Source organism: Halichoerus grypus, chromosome 12, assembly GCF_964656455.1.
Source record: "Halichoerus grypus chromosome 12, mHalGry1.hap1.1, whole genome shotgun sequence".
NCBI lineage: Eukaryota > Metazoa > Chordata > Mammalia > Carnivora > Phocidae > Halichoerus > Halichoerus grypus.
The window spans coordinates 4592655-4612314 of record NC_135723.1 but is presented as its reverse complement, the minus strand read 5'-3'; the positions used below and the strand labels follow the sequence as shown (position 1 = coordinate 4612314).

The 19660-nt window shown below is 57.7% G+C and overlaps 1 protein-coding gene across 10 annotated transcripts in view; it reads left to right on the top strand.

Annotated features, from left to right (window-relative positions):
• GRB10 (growth factor receptor bound protein 10) overlaps nt 1–19660 on the top strand; it is a 175086-nt gene that overhangs the window by 103608 nt on the left and 51818 nt on the right. For 8 of the 10 annotated variants that reach the window (XM_078059939.1, XM_078059934.1, XM_078059931.1 and 5 more), the window contains 2 exons: nt 5042–5237; nt 10513–10654. In XM_078059939.1, coding sequence (XP_077916065.1) covers nt 5042–5237; nt 10513–10654 — 338 coding nt within the window. Of the gene's footprint in view, nt 1–1857; nt 2039–4354; nt 4434–5041; nt 5238–10512; nt 10655–19660 lie in introns of those variants that run through there. The other 2 variants (XM_078059936.1, XM_078059938.1) reach the window with 2 other exon arrangements.

Sequence of the window (19660 nt, the reverse complement as noted above, 5' to 3'; positions counted from 1 at the left end):
GCTTATGGAAGATATCCACCCCGAATCATCGAGGAGCCAAACGCGAGCTTGTTTCACTGAGTTTAGGTCTATTTTAGAAGTGAAGCAGCTTCTGTTTGCTCGAGGCAGTGAGGCCAGGGGCACACGTGAGTTTGCGATCAGATGAGCTACCCAAATATTTGGGACAAAAGTCAGCATCATTGTGGGACTTGGGTTATTTGAGGAAAGCCAAATAACTGTTAATAACTGGATTTGCAGCCGTGTCGTTTGACCTGTGTCTGGGCCGCAGACGCGTCCTCCTGAGCCCGTGTGACGTGAAACCGTGTACGTGAAATTGTTTTCCCTTCCCCCTCCGTGCACCTTCCAGGGGTACAGTCTCACGGGAAATATTTTGGCATCAAGTCTGTACTGAGCAGACACGTCTTAGCACCCATTTCCAGAAGCATCTGCCTCGTTCGCGCCCGCTGTGTTTGCTTCTCCGCAGAAGGGCTCTCACGGGTGGGTGGCAATCCACGCAGGGGAGGCGCGGAGCCGTCCGCACCCGACGGGATGCACAGGATGCGAGCCATTCCAAGCGTTTCTGCAGGAACTGACAGTCACCTCAGTAAAGTCTTGGTGACTTCTGTAATATCATAGTGCAGTACTATTTTTTTTTTTTAAGATTTCATGTATTTATTTGAGAGAGAGGCAGAGAGAGGGGAGAAGCAAACTCCCGCTGAGCCAGGAGCCTGATGCGGGGCTCCATCTCAGGACCCCGAGATCATGACCTGAGCCGAAATCAAGAGTAGGACGCTTAACTGACTGAGCCACCCAGGCACCCCAGTGTAGTATGTTTTAAAAGAATGTGATGGAGAGGGATGCGTGGGTGGCTTAGTAGATTAAGCATCTCACTTCGGCTCAGGTCATGATCCCAGGGTCCTGGGATCGAGCCCCACATCGGGCTCCCTGCTCCACGGGGAGTCTGCTTCTCCCTCTGCCTGCCGCTCCCCCTGCTTGTGCTCTCTCTTTCTGACAAATAAATAAATAAAATCTTAAAAAAAAAAGACCGTGATGGATAAATGTCTTCCTTGGAATCAGTCCTTTAAGACCCCTGCTTGGAAGATCCCATTATTAGTCCTTACTAGAGTTTAACAGAGTTTAAGGAAAATCCTGACTGGTTCATTCCTTTCAGAAGGGGGTGAAAGTATGTTGAGGACGCACATTGCATTTATCGTCTGGGGTCTTTATACTTCACCGTCAGACTGACTCTCAGTAATGTCAGAGTTACTTCCCATTCCCGAAAGCTCACTGGCCTGACTGCAGACAGGGTGACCCAGGTGGGAGTGACCTGGCCGGCCCCGAGAAGGAGCGGAAGGGCAGGACGGAAGACACCGCGGGCCGCCTCTGTGGACACCGCCAGGGGCTTCCGTAGGGAAAGGCTAACTCCAGTGAAAACCCACCCGGAGGGCCAACACATGGCATGGTCTCAGAAGAAATCTGTCAGAGAGCGAGCCTGTTTGTCCGGGGGTGGCCAGTGTCTTCTGCTGGGTTTTCTCCTGGTTTTGAGGACGTGTGAGCGGCAGCTGGGTGAAACCCCACCGGGCCCGTGGCGCCCCTCGGCCCGCCTGCCCGTGGCATCCCGCCCCAGCTGGGCGTGACCCGAGGCTGACTCGGGAACTGCCGTGAGTTCTGGCCTTCACCCCACACTGACGTAAATGGTCCATTGGGAGAAATACTGGGTTGTTCACAGGATGAGTGGGGGCAGCATAGACTTAACTGTCTTACAGAGCTCAAATCAGGCGACTGTTATGGGCAGCTAAATAGGAGTGTAGGACACATCCTAGAACTTCCCTGAAGCCCCAGACTTGTGAGTGTCCCTGCTGAGTGTTGCTTCCTCAGTTTGCAGATGAGGACAGGAGACAAGAGGACAACGGTGTGTGCGTACCTCTCCCTCCGGGAGTCCGGATTTTCCATGAGCCCCACTCGGCCTGCTCACCTCCCTGTCCCCGAACTCTGAGCAAGACTTCTGCCTGCTGACTCTGGCGTTGTCCTTCATGATAGATTAGTTATTGATCACATGGTAATTATGAATTATTAATTCAGCACTTTGGTCCTTTTACTGTCTGGCCACGGGATTAATCTTTGACTCTTTATAACCCAATCTAGTCAGCATCTTTCCTCCTCCCGCACAGGCCCGGAGACATGCGGGGCCCTGCTCACAGGTTTCAAGTCAGGAGGTGGGTCCATGTCCACACCTCCCACCCCCGTCTACTCTGCTCAGACAACTCTCACTGGTCTTGGTTCCTGCCGTTTCAGAAGCATCGGCTCCTCTCTTGTTGGTCCATCTGTCTGCAGGACCCAGTGGGATCCATCTGAAGCCCACTGGGTATAACGTCCCGTGTCCAGGCCTCTCTCAGACCCCAGCCCCGGCATCGTTGCCTGGAGGGTCAAGAAGCCGGGGGTCCATAGCTTTTCTGCTCCTGCCTCAATCTTCCCGCAGCTGTTCTCCACCCCCACCCCACCCCCAGCCGACCACACGCCCTCCCTAGCTGTAGCCATGGGGCCACACGCGCCCCCAGACCCTCCGTCCCTTTGGCATCCATGCCAGGCATCCTTCCTCAGGCAGGTTTTTGTCGCTGTTCTGCTTTGCTCTGTCTTCTTGGGCCCTTTTGCCTCATGAGACGGGGAAGCCGAAGCAAAGGCATCCAGGCCGTGTGTGTGGAGAGTGGGAGAGGCAGGGAGGGCAAGTTTCGGAAATGTCTGCGAGCTCGTGCATTGAGCACACACCTGGTGAGGTCAAACTGGTGGCTGCAAAGATTGTTTTCAGATTTGAGGTTCGCTATTTCACGCTTGTGTGTGATCGTGGGCAAGGTGCTCGACCCCCGCAGGTCTGTTCCTCAGCTGTTAAACCAGTTAGTGGTCCCTGGTTTATATTGTGTTGTAGGTATCAGTGCAATGGGTGTACTGAGTAACATCTACCCCGTGCTCACCATATGCCAGGCTCTGTTATGAAACGGGGTGATGACCAGCCTCCTCCTGTCACCCCCCTGCGGGCAGCTCCATTGCGAACCCCGTGTCGGGGTTGTGGGCCGAGAAGTAGAAAGCTGAGCCTCGGGTCCTGGGTGTGGAGCCCATAGCAAGAGCAGGGCTGCGGTGGGCAAGTTCTTGGCGGGTGACTTCTCTGCTCTGCCTTCTTGCCGGTAGGGGCTTGGGGCCCTGGCTTGGCGAGGGTCGAGCTGTCTCGGGCCCCGAGCCCGTCGTGCTGAGTGGGTGTCACGTAGGAGCAGGTGGGCCTGTGGGTGACTTGACTTGCAAAGCGCTCCGGTAGGGTGGGTCTCGTTCACGGTTGCCATGTTGTGAAAAGTGACAGAGCTGAAAATGCACAGAAGGGGGCAGTGCTGTTGGGTTGCAGTGGGTTACAAATAAGAGAAACTAACTCAAGAGTAGCTTCAGCACGCGATTGTAGGGACTGTGCTTTACGGAGCTCCCGGCCAGACCACGGCCTGGCCGTAGGGGGGTTGCGAGCCGAGCCCCGCCGGGCTGCTCGGAGCCCCAGGCTCTGTCTCTGCCCCGGGCCCCAGCCGCTCCCACATCTCCAAGGGTGCTGGCTTGTACCCTGCACGGTGTATAGTCAGGATTCTCCGGAGAAACAGAACCAATGGGATGTGCGTTTGTGGGTATACGGGGGGGGGGGGGGGGGGGGGCGTTTTAAGGAACTTGCTCACCTGACTGTGCAGATGCAAGTCCAACATCTGCAGGGGAGCCAGCAGGCTGGGGACCCAGGGAGGAGTTGCAGTTCAAGTCTGGAGGCAGAATTCTTCCCTCCTTGGGGACTGTAGCCTTTTTTTTCTTAAAAGCCTTCAACTGATCGGACGAGGCCCACCCACATTATGGAGGGCAGTCTGTCTTACTCAGAGTCTACTGATTTAAATGTTACTCTCGTCTAAAGAATACTTCACAGAGGGGAGCCTGGGTGGTACAGGCAGGTAAGCATCTGACTTCGGTTTCCACTCAGCTCATGATCTCAGGGCCTCGAGAGCAAGCCCCACATCCAGCTCTGTGCTCAGCAGGGTCTGCTTAAGACTCTCCCTACCCCTCCCCACTGTGTGCTCACTCTCTCTTTCTCAAAATAAATCTTAAAAAAAAAAAAAAAACCTTCACAGAAACATCTGGAATCCTGTTTGACCAAATATCTGCATCCTGGCCAAGCTGATAACGTCAAAGTTCCCATGAGTCTCTAGGGCACACCTCCTTTGTTTTCTGTCCTTCCCCCTGACATTGTCTGTGCTTCTGTCTCTGCGTCTGTCAGGCCTTTTTCTGTGACCAGGCCTGCCCTGCTCTCAGGCCAGTCGAAGGCAGAGGAGGGCGCCTGGAGGTCAGCAGGTGCACGTTCCATCAGCCTCCGCCTGTGAGCCCGTCCGCGCAGCTTGGCCCTCCTGGAGCCCTGAGCAGGCCGAGGCCTCTGTCCGTGTCAGGTGCCGCTCTGTTCCTGTGTCCCTCTTTCGCTTCTAGAGTTTCTGGGAAGGGAGAAGTCCCGCTTCATCTAGTTAGGGCTCGATGTCCACCTGTTGTGGTCTGGCCAACTGAGGCCGGCGCAGCGGGGGCATCGCGCTGGGTGGCCCACCCACGCTGAGGGGTCCGGGAGCTAGGCAGGAGCCAACTGAGGCCGGCGCGGCGGGGGCATCGCGCTGGGGGGCCCACCCGCGCCGAGGGGTCCGGGAGCTAGGCAGGGACCAACTGAGGCCGGCGCGGCGGGGGCATCGCGCTGGGTGGCCCACCCGCGCCGAGGGGTCTGGGAGCTGGGCAGGGGCCCAGAGCTGTGTCCTGTCCGCCGGCCGTGGAAGTGCGGCTGGGCCGCAGTTACCGAGCTGCCTGTGAGCGTCAACCAGTCCTGACACACGTGCTGGTGCGGGTCCTTAGGGGACGTACGCTCTCAGTCATGCTCCCCCGCCTTCACCGGGTCGTGTGAACTGTTGTGGGTTTGGGGACCTGATCCCCAAGATGCCCGTGTGCTTGCCCCCCCGCCCGCTGCTGCTAAAGTTCTGCTCTGTTCTGTTTTCCCGCTGTTGCCGCGCACGCCCAGAGGATGACGTAGACCTGGAGGCCCTGGTGAACGACGTGAACGCGTCGCTGGAGAGTTTGTACCCGGCCCGTGGCATGCAGTCGGAGACGGTGCCCCTGCTGCAGAACGGCCAGCACGCCCGCGGCCAGCCGCCAGCCTCGGGAACAAGGGCCCTGCAGGCGCAGCGTTCCCAGCCCGTGCACATCCTCGCCGTCAGGTGGGACCCCCGGCCTGGAGGGGCTCGGGTCTGAGGGTGCAGACACAGCACTGCCCTCTGCTCGGTCCAGCTCGGCCCCACGGGCTGGGACGTGGTGTCCGGGTCAGCTCTGACGACGTCCACGGAGCACCTGCTCGGTGCCGCGGGAGGGAGGTCCTCGTGAGAGAATGTGCTGGACGTAACAAGGGGCATCCCCCGGGGGATTCACTGGAAATTCTGGGGCTGGCGGGAGGGGCTTCTGGAAGCAGGCGGGGGGGTTCCTTGCAGGTGGCACATCTCTGATTTGGGTGTCAAGGGGTGAGTTGGAGCTGGGGGGGAGAAGAGATCCCTGTTGTCGAAAGTGGCCAGATTTCCTCCCTCTTTATGGCGGAACGATACTCCGTTTACATACTGCGTTTATCCATTCATCCGCTGATGGGCGGCACGGACAGCATGCTAAGTAACCAAGCCTGCCACAGAAGGACAGATGCCATGTGATTGCACGTCGGGGACGCATCTAAGGTGGTCAGACTCTGAGAAGCAGAGAGTGGGAGTGGTGGAGGCCGGGGGCCGGGAAATAGGGGACAGCGCGTCCCGAGTGTTGGTTCTACGAGGTGAGCAAGTCCTAGGGATCTCCCGCAGCACAGAGCCCTCAAGTCCCAGTACTGTGGTGTAGACCGAGAACCTTGCTGAGAGGGAGGAGCCTCAACGATCACAATAGAGAGCGGGGACAGGGCGTTGGCAGGTCGTGGGTGTGTCTGGCAAGCGAGACTGGTGATGGGACCTACCTGTGCTAATGTCACCGTCGTAGACATTACATGTTGATCACACCTCAGCGGAAGGGTGTAAACAAAAGATGACCCCGACAGGTCAGGGCCACATCCCGAAGGCCTTTGTGAGCCATTCTGGGGGAGAGACGGGGAAGGATCTGAAGAGGCGAGCGAGGAGATTGGGTTTAGGTTTTGGCAGATCATTCTGGCAGCCTGGTGTCCGGGGAGGTGGCGGGATAGGGCACGGCCGACCTGGAGGCTGTTTCAGCCTAGAGATGGTGGTGTCCTGACCCTGATAAAGAGGGGGACGGACGGGAGTTGTGAGCACCTGAATTTTGGAGGGGGAGGGACGGAGTGTTGAGTGTGTCTCGAGTGCCTGGGAGATGGGCAGACAGGGGTGCTGATGGGCAGACAGGGGTGCTGAAGGCATCGTGGACCTCCTGAGGGGAGAGGTTTGTGAAATCGAGCTGAGAAGCTCTCCGTGGCCGCCGCCCGGTCCCTGTGGGCCCTGGAAGTTTTCAAATGAGGATGGAGGGAAGGGAGGGGGCGAGGGACCGAGGCCTCCCTGCCTCCCTGCCTCCCTGCCTTCCTGGGCTTTCTGGTGTGAGGCTGGTGGTGCCCTCCTTCTTGGGCCTCTGTCAGGCTGGGGTGCCCCTGGCTGTTCCTTCCTAGCACTGCATCTTCTGGGGAATCTCACTTCCTTTCCTTGGGGTCGGGGTGGGGAGGGGGTCCTTTTTGCTTCCAGAAACTTCTATAAGGCTCTTTCTGGTCTGACATCCCCAGTGTTCTGCAGGCAGGTAAGCCTCTTGCCCAAGGTAGCCGGCTCTGTCCCGGGCGGCAGAATAAGCACAGAGCCGTCTGCAGGGGTGGTCGCCTGCCTCTGGGCTCCTGGCCTTTCCCTACCTCCCCCCTCCTGGTGTTTTCCCCCCACTCTGCTTTCTGGAGCATCACCCCTGTGTTCTTGGCCCCTGCGGAGCTCAGTCTGGAAGGAGACCTCGCTCTTTTCTCCCAGGCGCTTCTCTGGGCCTGGGGTCTGTCAGTCACGCATCCAGGGAAGCCTTGCGTGGGGGCCCCTGGGAAGATGGGGACACAGCCCGCACAGCGACCGTGCCCAGAGCTGAGTCAGGGCAGAGGATGGACAAGAAGGCCCGGACCGGTGAGTGGCCCGGAGCCCTTGAGCCTCAGGTTCAGGCCAGATTCAGCCCTCGGCCGTGGGGGTGCCTGTCCTAAGTCCCATGGGGGTGCATGGGGCGGGTGTGCACCAGACGCTCTCCCTGAGGCAGAGTGGACACTGGGCCGCAGGCCTCACCTCTCCTCACTTCTCTTGCAGGAGTAGCATTGTTTCTTACCTTCAAGTGCACTTAAAAAATGGGGTGACCGATACGGGGCACACAAAGATTTATTTTGTAAGGGAGGCCTTATGTTGAGCACTTCCCGTGCGTGCTGAGCACTTCCTCTGTGTAGTCTCTGTTGAATCCTCATTTGTTAGCTGGGACGATGGCCACCATGGCCCTCGAGGTGGGTGGTGTGGTGGCCCTCTGTGCCCAGGTGACAAAACTGAGGCCCTGGGGGTAGGGACTGGCCCACGTCTGGTGAGTGGGTAGTCCGGATGCAAACCCAGCCTGAGATGCCCCGAGGAGCTCAAGACCAACTGGGCCCGGTGCTGTGGGGCGACCCACGGAGTGGGGTGTGGAGCATCGACGGAGACAGGTGCAGAGTAGAAGCTGGGGAAGGCAGAGAGGGCTTCCTGGAAGAGGCTACCATTGGGTCCGATCCTGATCCTGAAGGAGTGGACTGCAGGGACAGCGGAGGGCAGTGGGTGTGTTCCAGCCGGGCAGACGGCAGAGCACGGGCCTGCCATTCTCCTCCCCATCCCCAACCCCCGACGTTCCTGCACCTTCGCCCCCTTTCCACGTCTCGATTTGTAACAGTGGAGGGACGCAGCCTCCAGAACGGGGACTGTCTCCAGCTCCGTGTAATGTCCCTTAGTTTTGCCTCGGACGGTACGTGTGAACTGCTATAAAGCCGACGCGGGACTCTTTTTTTTTTCCTTTTAATTTTTAAGAATAATTTACTGACTTGAAACTCACGTAACATACAATTAACCACTTACAGTGTACAATCGAGGCATTTTTAGTACTCTTTTGGGGTTGTGTTCCCAGCACCTCTACCTAGTTCTAGAAGGTTCCCACCCCTCCAGAGGAAAGCCCCTCCCCATTCCGCAGTGTGTCCACGCCGCCCCTTCGCACGGCCCCGGCAACCACCCACCTGCTTTCCTGTTGCTGCGGATTTACCTGTTCTGGCTGTTTCCAGCAGAAGGGAATCCTTGTTCACCGAGCATAACGTCTGGGTTTTTGTTTTTTTTTTAATAAGGACTTATTTTTGAAAGGTGAGTTTTAGGTTCATAGCATGCCTGAGAGAAATTCAGAATATTTCCCGTACTCCCCATGCGCACACGCATGGCCTCCTGCACTGTCCACGTCCCCCAGCAGGTGGTACGTTTGGGACAACGTTTGACAAGCCCGCGAGGCCGTGTCGGCACCCAGGGCCCCTGTCAGTGTCGTACGTCCTGTGGGTGTGGACGGACGCGTAATGACACGAGTCCATGCTGATACTACCATACAGGATAGTCTCACTGCCCTAAACAACGTGGTTTTTAACATTTTTCACAACAGCCTATTCAGAGAAGCTTCTGCTAACGTGTAGGGCGTCAGAATGTTGGCATCTTGTAGATCATAAAACTCGGTGCTTCAGGCTAGTCACTGGCTCGGGGGCGTCTTGGGGCTGGAATATAGTCACAGCAGGCCTGGCCCCATCTCCCCTTCTCTGGCTGTCTGGGACAAGGGACCGCCTGTCGGCCGGACACTTGGCCACGACAGAGGCTGGTACGGGAAGGGTGGCGTTTCTTAACCGCGCACATCCACATTCTGGTATGTCTCTCGAGCCGCTAGAGAAGAGCCGTCCCGCACCCCAGCACGGACCTCCTTCCTGCCGTGGGAGCGGGCGCGCCGTTCGTGGGCGCGTCCTGGTCCCCAGGTAAAGGGCCGGACAGGTCCCTCCGGCATCAGGATCAGTCGGTAAACAGAGAGCCTGTAAAGTGATCCCGGAACATTTCTCTAGTGGCAAAACTCCCAAGAAAGCGACTGATCATTAATTTAGTTGAATTGTCAAAGGAGTTCAGAAATTCTTGGAAGGTCCAGTCAACGCAAGGGCTTTCTGAGGCGTAGTGTCCGCAGGCACCAGGAATGCTGAGCGGTCGCTCAGGCTGTGCTCCCTTCCCGTGGGGGGGCGTCCGGGCCCCCAGGAGAGCCTAGCAGTGTGGAGAGGAGGCCACCAGCAGAGCCCTGCGGACAGGAAGCAGAGGGGCGCTTTGCAGTTGTCTCTGCTTTGACCTTGAACTTGATTCTTCTGCTGTTTTTGTAATTGCATCTGATTCATCTCACTGGGTGTGTTTGGCTTAGTTGTAGGACAAGTGGATTTTGCGTTCTTGGCAGGAAATGCCCCAGAAGTGGGCAGCGTGGTGCACGCTCTGCGGTGGCCCTCAGCGCTGCGAAGTGGGGTCCTGTGGGGTGTTTCTGAGGACACACAAACACGGGCTTTTGTGCTCTGGGGAGGTGGCGACATGGAGCACTTAGCTCCAGCGCACTCAGCGATCAACCACCTTGTAGAAACAAGCATTCGTTCCACGATGCAGATGAGGACACACGAAGCCTCTTCTGCTTTTATGTGTTTGGAGAAGTGACCACATCAAGGGCACTGGGGATGGTGATTCTCCTGAAAATGCTCTTACAAAACCTCTTCGCACATCCGTGTTTGGAGAGAGCACCTGGTACGGGCCCTGCGCGGAGCATCGTTTGCCATGTAAGCGCGGTCGCGGTGCTCCTCGCCCCCGGATGTTTAATGAGTGAGGGAATCTGGACCCTTTTGAGTCTGAGAATGGCAGCTTTAAAAAAAAAAAAACAAGAAGACTTTTCGTCCCTGTGTCATACACATGACATAAGATTGACCATCTCTGCTGTGTCGAAGTGAACCAGTGCTCAGTGTTGTGTATACTTACGGTGTTGTGTATGTATCTCTAGGACTGGCTCAGCTTGCGGAAAAACTCTGCCCATGACCCAGAAGCTCCCCACGCCCCTCGCCCCAGTGCCCGGCAGTGACCATTGTCCTAGCTAGGAGCTCGGCGACCCCAGGTGCCTCAGAGAGGTGGAATCTCACAAGATCTGTCACCCAGCACCATGTCCTCAGGGTTCATCCCAGCTGCAGCGCGTGTCAGAGTTCCCTTCCTCGGGCGGCCGAGTCGTGCCCCCTTGTGTGGATGGCCCACGTTTGTGTGTCTGTTCACGCATCCATGCACGCTTGGGTTGGACTGTTGTGATGCAGCGTGCTGTGACCCCGGGATCCAGGTTATCTATTTGAGCCCCTCTTTAGTTTTTTGGGGCACATCTCCAGACGTGGGATTGCTGGATCGCGTCGGCGGGGGGTGGTGACAGCAAACTATTAATGAGCGGTTGTGTCTCTCTTCCCAGACGCCTGCAGGAAGAAGACCAGCAGCTCAGAACCTCGTCTCTGCCGGCCATCCCCAACCCTTTCCCTGAGCTCTGCGGCCCCGGGAGCCCGCCGGTGCTGACGCGGGGCTCCTTACCTCCAAGCCAGGCAGCTGCGAAGCAGGTGAGCACGCGCCCCTGGTTCGAGCGCCAGGCCGCCTGGCTGTGGGGTCAGGATGGATGTGCTGGCTCATTCCTTTGGGAAGAAGGGAGGGGAAGTGTGTGGGATCTTTTGTCTTCCTTCTTTTCCTCTTGCTACTGTCCTTTGACTTTATGAAACTTTTTGATTTATTGGCCAGAATTCCATTTGTTAAGTTAGGGATGTATCTATGTGTTTTAGAAAGACTCTCATACAAATGATAAAAAGTAACAATTTGGTCCTTAAGGATGAATGTTAGTCCTCTGACAAAATTCCCCCCCACCACATGGTCTTCCCTGGCCGGGATCTCTGGGTAAATGAGGTGTTTCTCAGGCACCCGAACTTCCGCATAGTTGAAGAGTTTCCCTAAGATAGTCTTGGTCTGGAATAGGATCTGTGCAAGGCAGAAAAACTTGACCCAGAAGACGACAGCCACCTTTTTAAACTAAGAGTTTCTACCTTGAAAGTAAGACTGTGCACTGGGTATCAAAGAGCCATTGTCCTCCGGGAGGAAACTGGGACGCGGAGAGCATCGGTAACTTAACCCAAGGTCAAATCGTCATTAATCAGCTTGTCAGAGAAACAGGCTGGCGGCTGTCCCTCCAGGTTGGCTTGGCCTGGGCCACAGCGGGTTGCAGGCTGGGGAGGGAGACTCAGTCACGCCGTGGTGTGCGCGCTGGTGGCATAAATATAGTAATGATGACAGGAACATCTTCTGACGTTCACGGAATGATCTCTAGAGGCCAGGCACCGTTCTACGAAGTTTCCATGTTTTATGTATTTATTTGTTCATTTATTCCTCAAAACACCCCTAAGGGTTAGATATAAATTTTATCTCCATTTCCCAGTTGGGAAACTGAAGCCCAGCTGTAAGTGGTGGGGTTGGGTGGGACCCCAGAGTGAGCATGGGGGGGGACGGGACCCCAGAGTGAGCTTGGGGGGGGGACGGGACCCCAGAGTGAGCGTGGGGGGGGACGGGACCCCAGAGTGAGCGTGGGGGGGGACGGGACCCCAGAGTGAGCGTGGGGGGGACGGGACCCCAGAATGAGCGTGGGCGGGACGGGACCCCAGAGTGAGCGTGGGGGGGAATGGGACCCTAGAGTGAGCAGCAGTCCTGTTGTACCTGACAGTAGGATCCAGAGCCTCTGATTTTAGCCATTAAACTAGTGTTTCCTGGGATCTTGATGGTCTTTATTGTCTGTAGGTGTATTTCAGAACTTTGCCTTTTCTACTGGAATCTCTCTCTTTTATTCCGTCTGCACTTTGCTGTCCCCACCTGTGGGGACACCCACCATTCCCTTTCCTCTACAAACCCCCGACCCTGCACCATGCCCGTCCACGCTTGAGGAGGGAGGCATGTCCTCTCGTCCTGCCGGCCCCTGAGCAGGGCTGCTCCCTTTCTGAGCTCATGCCTCCGGGATGGGCGGCCTGGTCCCGCCATCAGCACTTAGAAGGTGAGGTAAGTGTCCCTGTCCGGGAGCCAGTGCTGGCTGGGCTACAGTTCTTTGTCACATGCCTCCAGGACATCTGGGATGTCTGCCTCCCTGGTGACCTTCTGCTTCAAATAAGGGTCTAGACAGGCTGTCTGTGGATTGGTCGCCGAGCCTGTTTACAGCCTTACCCACCCTAAAATAAGACCAGGAAAATTTTATCTGGCTCTCGCCGCGCTTGGCTGGAAAGCGGGCCTCCACCCCCACGGACTGTCCAAGTCTGTAAGCAGAATCCGGAAACTCAAGAATTTTGCGTGCTGTTTTTCTTGGGAGCAGAGCGTTGGCCCTGGTGTCTGCCTTCCCGTTGCCCCGTTCCCCCCTCCCCCCCCCCAGCCCGCGGGCTGTCCTGGTGGAGAGTCCACGGTCTCGTCGGGTTTTACCCGCCTCCGAGGGTCGCTGGTCATCCACGCCAGACTCTGACCTCTGATCTCGGGAGCCATGGGTCGTTGCTGCTGCTGCCGGGGGCCGGCCCCCCAGCCTGTGATAGCGTGGCTGCCGATGGCCACAGGAGTTTGGGCCCCTTCGCCCTGCTAGCCCGCTCTGCTTTCTCCCTTCACGCCAAGTCCGAGGGGGCAGCTGGGCCTGCGTCCAGGCATGTTCTCCTGAGGTGGTAAAACGTGCTCCGTGTGGGCCCCTCACGCCGCCTCGTTCACTGGACAGCACGTGGTCAGCTGGGAAAAGAAGAAAGCCTCTTACTTCTTGGGAAGGCCGTTCGCTCGGGACAGCGAGGCCGTCAGAAGAAGCCTCTTTCTGCCCGCGAGTCCGAAGGGGAGGCAGGAGCGGAGGGAGGCTTGAGCAGCCATGCACAGGGACCCTGTTCCCGCCTGAGACACTGCGTGCCCCACCGCGTTCTTCCCGGACCCCCCCTTGCAGACAGGCCAGCAGCCTTCCTTCCAGCTCCCTGGGTGACCTCCTGCCGTGACCCTCGCTGGCTGCTCGCCGTGGTGTCCGCGCACCCCAGCTCCGGGGAGCCGCCGCCGTGATGCGGCGGGGTGCATGGGCATCCTGCTCAGCACGGCGCGCCCCCCCCCCCCCCGGGAGGACACCCACGTGATGGGACAGCCCGCGGAGGATGGCAGGTGCACTGCTGAGGTCGCAGGCTCGTGGGGGTGTCGTTCTGTCGCCTGTCCGGCGCGGCTCCTCTGTGGACGTGTGAGCTGCAGGCCGGCCACCGGGAAGGATGGGGGACCCTCCGTGGCTGCCCCACATCCTCCCGCCAGGGCATCCGCGGGATGCAGATGTGCCTGGTCAGGCTGTGGAAGTCCTCTCGCGCCAACCCCACCATGGCCCGTCCTTGCCTGAGCCGACCCGAGTCTGCACAGCGGGAGTGATGTTGTGGGCTGTGTGTGCCCCCCGAGAGTTCACGTGGCAGCCCCACCCCCGCGGGGAGGGGGTAGATGAGGTGGTAGAGGGGGAACCCTGATCTCGGGCTCGCGGCCTCCGGAGCTGTGAGGAGTACCTGCTCTGTGAGCCTTCCTCGGGTGGTGCTGCGTTATGGTGGCCTGAGCCCCTGGAGAACGGAGAGTAGCGTCCTGGCTCCCCCCCCGCCCCCCCACCAGAAGCCGTAACCAGGTCGAAGTGACCGTCCCTGCCTGGATTTGAAATCAGAGTGGCCAGGGGCCACTGACAGCCCACCGGTCCTTTCTGCCAGGCTCTGCCTTCCCGCCCCTTAGATCTGGGGTCCTGACTCTGCTGCCCCCATGTCGGTTCCCTGGCTCTCACCATAAAGGGGCAGAGCTGTGGTGCTCCCCACCCCCACTCCTGCCCCCACCGTGCCCCCACAGAAGCAGCATGGGACTGGTGACCTCGGTCTCACCGTGGTTCCATGCCTGCGTAGGTGGGTGGCACCTGCCCTGCCCCTGCTCCCAGCCCGACCAGCCTGAGCCTGGGGGAAAACTTGAGTCTGCAGCCTGGCAGGTGGATCCTGATCAGGAGTTGCTGGGAATGTCACGCACGCCTGGAGCCCGCAAACCCAGTGCACCCAGCGACAGCAGCGTCTCTCCCTCCTGTGGGGTCCTCCCAGGCTTGCGGGGGTTTCAGTCTTGTGAGGAGTTCGAGGGGTCGCCTGTCTTAGACTCAAGCTTCTCAGGTGTTCTGCCTATTTTATTGTGTTACATGAATTTTAAAGCAACAGCATTTGGTTTGTTTGTGAATATTTCATTTTTGTTTTTTAGTTTTTTCGATTTTATTTATTTGAGATGGTGGTGGGGGGAGAGAGAGAGCGCGAGCATAGAAAGCAGACTCCCGGCTGAGCAGGACCCCGGGATCACGACCTGGGCCAAAGGCAGACGCTTAACCGACTGAGCCCTCCCAAGCGCCCCTGCTTGTTAATATTTTAAACCAGAGTCTACTGACTGGCATTTAGCTTTATGGTCTCGTCAGTAATGAGAGCACGTGTGGACTTCTTCATCTGTGTGCGGTAAAAAATAGTCATGAAGGGTGGTTTGTGTTGGGAGAAACACCGCCTCTGCCCCGTGAGAGTCAGGAACCGGTGGCTCCAGCTTTATGTGGAGTTTCCCCGGCGTACTCTAAACCGGTGAGTGACTCGTATCTGAAGGTACAGCTTCGGTGAAGGACATCGTTCCATTGCTTCCGGAGCGACAAGTAACTCATCTGAGTGACTTAATGAAGTTGTTTAGTGACATCTCATCACATATTTACCAGAAGTACCGATGCCTGAGAATTTCTTTGAGTGATGACATTCTTTCCCCTAGAGGGTCATGAAATTAAATCCGTGTCAGAGAGTGAATTTTTGTGGTAAAAATCAGCAAGGCATTTTTAACTGCTTGGTGACTCATTTGGAAAAGACAGGCTGTCACATGGGTCAGGGCGACTGTTAGACATGGATCATGAGCCGTGAGACCGAGCTTCAGGCCTCAGTCCCATCCTGTGGTCTAGACAGTGTCTTCGAGGGTCTCCGGCGACGTTCCCTTTGCTCTCGGTGCCGCGCGGACCCAGAGAACGTTGGTCTGTCTGTGTGTCTTGCTAAGCCAAGTGTGTCAGACCCTCTGGAATATTCTCTTCGAGTCACGACTGTCGTGTAGTCTGCCTGCACTTGGGTGCAGCGTGCATTTATCTGACAGCAACTATGAGTGCCTACTGTGTACCTGGCCCAGTGCCGGTGATAAGGGTCCAACAGAGGGGTGCAGCGCCTACCCTCTGACCCGCAGAGGCCAGGGCATGCCCTTGAGCTTCAGCCAGAGCCTAGAAACTGGAGGGAGGCACAGCGCTCTTGGCTGATGGGAGCTGGCTCGTCTTTCTGGCCAGACCGTTGGAATCGAGGATGTGACCTTCCTGTGTGCCCGGAGCCAGGCCGGGGGTGCAGCATGGGGAGTGGGGAGGCGCCCAGGGGCTGGAGGGGAGGCTGGGAGAGTTTGGGGCCTGGCCCAGGGGATCAGAGGCGAATGCCTGACGCTCTTCCCTTCGAGGGACACTGGCAGGCGTGTTGAGGCTCCGGGCACAGCCTCGGCCCCCGTCACTGCCCTAGAACGTCGGAGGAGAGGGGAGGTGAGTACAGGCACTGCTCTCCTCCTGGGGTGCCGGGTCACCAGCTGTGCACCTGGGGACAGCTGACCCCACAGGCTCTTCCCACAGGCATGCCCAGGCCCGGTGCGCTAGGCCTCGCCCTCCCATTTTAGCCACGACTCCTCTCAGGGGCCTCCGAGGTCGGGCAGGAGGTGTCGCTGAATGGGGAGGCCCGGTGGCTGCAGACCCTGGCTGTCTCGCCCCTCGGGAGAGCGGGCTGCCCCGGGCACCGCCACCAGCTCGAATGGAGGCGCCCTCGCCCCTTCCAGAAGCTTCCCTCCTGCCAGCCCCAGGACGGACCCCAGCCCTTCTCTCCGATCCTCCCTCTCAAGAGGCAGGGAGCAGGGAGCCCTTCGAATGAGTGCTTTACGTGAGCCGACAGCAGAAAATCGAAGGAATCAGGAGCGCACGTGGATCACGCAGGGAATCTGTGAAGTGGCAACGGCTGGGTTAGATGCCTACAAGGTCTAACGAGTTTGTCCAGACGGGGGTCACTAGAAGGCGCGAGAAGTAACTCCTCCAAGCTCCGGGATGCACAAGGAGGAGGCCTCGGATGAATCGGATGACACTGGACGGGCGGTCTCCTGCAGGTCCCGAGACACTCTACCAGGAAGGCCCTGGTCGTGTTGCTTGGCTTCTCTCTCGTGGTGGTTACCCTGCAGGTGCCTTTAGATGCAAGAAACCCGGGGCCCGAGTGGCTTCTGTTGTGAGGACATCTACTCTGTCATACCAGCGGGCCTAGAGGAGGGGAGACTGCCGCCCAGGCAACCTTGCTGTGTGTCGAGGAACCTGTGGCGTCTCTCGCAATCCTGGCTGGCCAGGCTCGTGCACGCACTGGCCGCCGAGCCAGGGGCCCGGCGTTGTTAAGTGGTGGAGGGAGAAACTGAGGCACTGTGTGGCGTGTACCAACCCAGCAGGATGGAGTGAGTTGGGCCGTGGGGCTGGAAGCAGGACCCTCTGCTGGGGAGGCTCTTAGAAAGATCTTTATTTCCGAATTTATCGCGTGCCTTAGTAGCTCGATGGAAACTTCTGGAAGGCCGTGTCAAGGATGGCCTTTCCTCGCAGCCAGTGAAGGCTTCCACGGAGCTCCCCGGTGCCTTATTTCAGCAGTTTTCTTCATTTGTTATTCAAACACAATTAATAGCCCATTTAACCCCATTTCTAACAGGGCATGAACATTGTCGCAGCTCCAACCTACTCTTCTCCTTTTGTTTACTTTTAAAAATTAATTTTCTGGAACTGAATTAATTGCCCTGCATAGGGTTCTGCACATTACTAATGATCAAAAGTGGGCCTCCTGAGGCTTTAACTACCATTTAATGAATGTGCTGCTACATTAGAGTGTCTTTGGCGAGAAAAACGAGCTTCCGTGGCCAAGTGCAGTTAACGCCGTGGAATGCGCCAGTGTGGACACGCCATGCTTCCTGCTTCTCCCACCGGGGCCGGGCGTCGTCCCGGAGCCCAGCGCCTTCTCGTCAGCCTCCACCCGGAAGCCCCAGCCCACGCCACGCAAGCCCTCTTTTCCTTAGCGCCTCCAGAACGTGCCTGTGTCACCTTTCTGGGGCCTTCAGGGATCAGAACACATACCGGAACCGAGGTCACAGGGACACATCACCCGAGTGCTGGAGTCTGAGTGGGGCACAGAGTGGGGTGAATGGTGCACTTTGGACACTCAGGACAGTTGTAGGGTCGTCCTGGGACCGGAGCCCAGGAGAGCAGTGCTTGGGCCCCCAGTGGGACAGAGAAGACACTGGTGTCCGATGACAGTCCCTTTACCAGCGCGAGGGTCTGCCTGCACACGTCAGCTCATCCCTGCTGTTCTCTAAGGTAAAGCCGTCTTTACTCAGTGTCCCTCAAACCGGTTTCCCCGGGCGCCTGGGTGGCTCAGTCGGTGAAGCGTCTGCCTTCGGCTCAGGTCATGATCCCACGGTCCTGGGATTGAGTCCCGGATGGGGCTCCCTGCTTGGCGGGGAGTCCACTTCTCCCTCTCCCTCTTCTGCTCCCCCCGCCCCCCCCCCAGCCTGTGCTTGCTCGCTCTCTCAAATAAAATCTTTAAAAAAAAACCCGGTTTCCTTTTCTGTCCTGCCTTCACTCCCTGTCGGGCTCCACCCCTGCCCCTCCTCTTGAATGGGGGGACGTCACCCACTTTCTGGCTCTTTGCCCATCCCACCTCCAGTCAGTCCCGTGGCTTCCCTGGAAAATTTCCTGGAGAAGGAATATAAACTGACTTTGCAGGTTTTCTAAAATGTCGAGTCTGCAAATGAGGTTTCACTCACCATCCCTGGAGCGGTTCAGTCAACGAAGAGATTTTTGGTGTTTCTTGGTGGACTCCGGGGCCGCGCATGGTAGCCCTGTCTCTCCGCTTCTGCTGCGAGGTCTCTGAGGCCCGCCCCACCCCTGGTGCCTCTGGGAAGGCCTGGCCCTCCGCTGTCACAGGGGCTGGCGTTCCTCGTCATCGTGTCACGGAGCAGCTGTGACATGTCCTGTCCACTGAGTGGGCTCACGCTTGAAGCCCACGGGCTTCCCGGCATGCTACAGCAACGCTCCGCACAAACAGGGATACGCCTCGCTAAGCCACGTTTATGTGACATTTTCTTCCTTCTGAGGGGACGTGTGGACTCGACCAAACCAAGCGAGCAGAGCCCACGAGCAACATACATCCCATCGACTCTGTCCTTTCTGCCACGGAAGGCTCCGGGAGCTGCGATGCTCCGGTTGGCACCTGTCCCCGTGGTCGTGGGTGGGGTGCTGCGTCAGCAGGCTCTGAGGCAGGGCGCCCTCGGGGAATCGGGTAGTGGGACGGAGATGCGCTAACAAGCGTGTTCCCGCACCACGGATTGGCTCATCCTTGCGAATCTGTGCGAGGACCAGAGGCACGGGGGCCCAATGGCAGCCCTGAGTCGTGTTCGCGAGTTTCCGTGGCTGCTATGACCGTGGCCCCGTGCACCAGCCCGGGTCTCAGTAACACGGAGGCTGCGAAGTGTGTCTCCCCGGGGGATGGGTCCCCCGTCAGTCCTCCTGGATCGGAGCCCTTTGTCATGGAGCAGCGGCTGGCTTTTCTGGTGTCCGGCCTCCCCTTGAACCTTGCTGAGCTGACGGAGAGCCTTGTGCTTGCTCTTCTCACCCGGGCTTTCTGGAATCCTCCTGACCTGAGTCCTGAGAAGGAAGCATGCAGGTCTGTGAACGTTGGGGAGGATCGCATTCCGTCACCATCTCGGAGATTCACATCTCATGCCAGGTTTTGGAGGCTCTGAAAATTCCTACAGGGAAGAAAGCCCACCGACAGGAGGCAGCCTAGAGCTTGCCAGACGTTTCTGATCCCAGAGCCACTTTCTCCACGACACACTTCCCACGGAAGACTCCGTGTACCTTTCCCCCAAATCTAAGAGCAGGAAGTGATACTCCTTGGCCAGCAGATCCGTTAATTCTTGCTACTGCTACTGTTTGCAAGTTTCACGAGGAGCAGGGGAAATTAGAAAATGGACTTTTGGCCCCACGTGTTTACTCTCACTGACAGCTCTGTCGTTAATGCCCAGGAGTGCCCTCCTCGTCCTCGCTTGCGTTCATGTTTCAAACCTCGGCTCATCCGGCGGGATAAAGCTGGCACGTCCGTGGAATGCGGGCCTCTGTGCCTCAGGAATGCCCGTAACCAGTCACGGGGGACGTGTGGTTCCGTTGGGCACTGTCCAAGTGCATCCTTACCTTGCGGGTCGAGATAAAGTGTTTTATGACCTCATGAAGGTGAGAGTGCGCGTCAGACCTCTGGGTCTCAGGAGAGGCCGTTGCACAATGTTGTAAACACTTTCTGACCAGTGGCCTTCCACACAAAGGATATTTCAGCCGTCTGAAAAGACAAATCCAACTATTTCCATCTGCCCGCGGTTTGGTTCCATTCCCGCCCCGCTGCGTGTGTGTGGTTTTTTTTTTTTTTTTTTTTTTAAAGATTTTATTTATTTGAGAGAGAGCACAAGCAGGG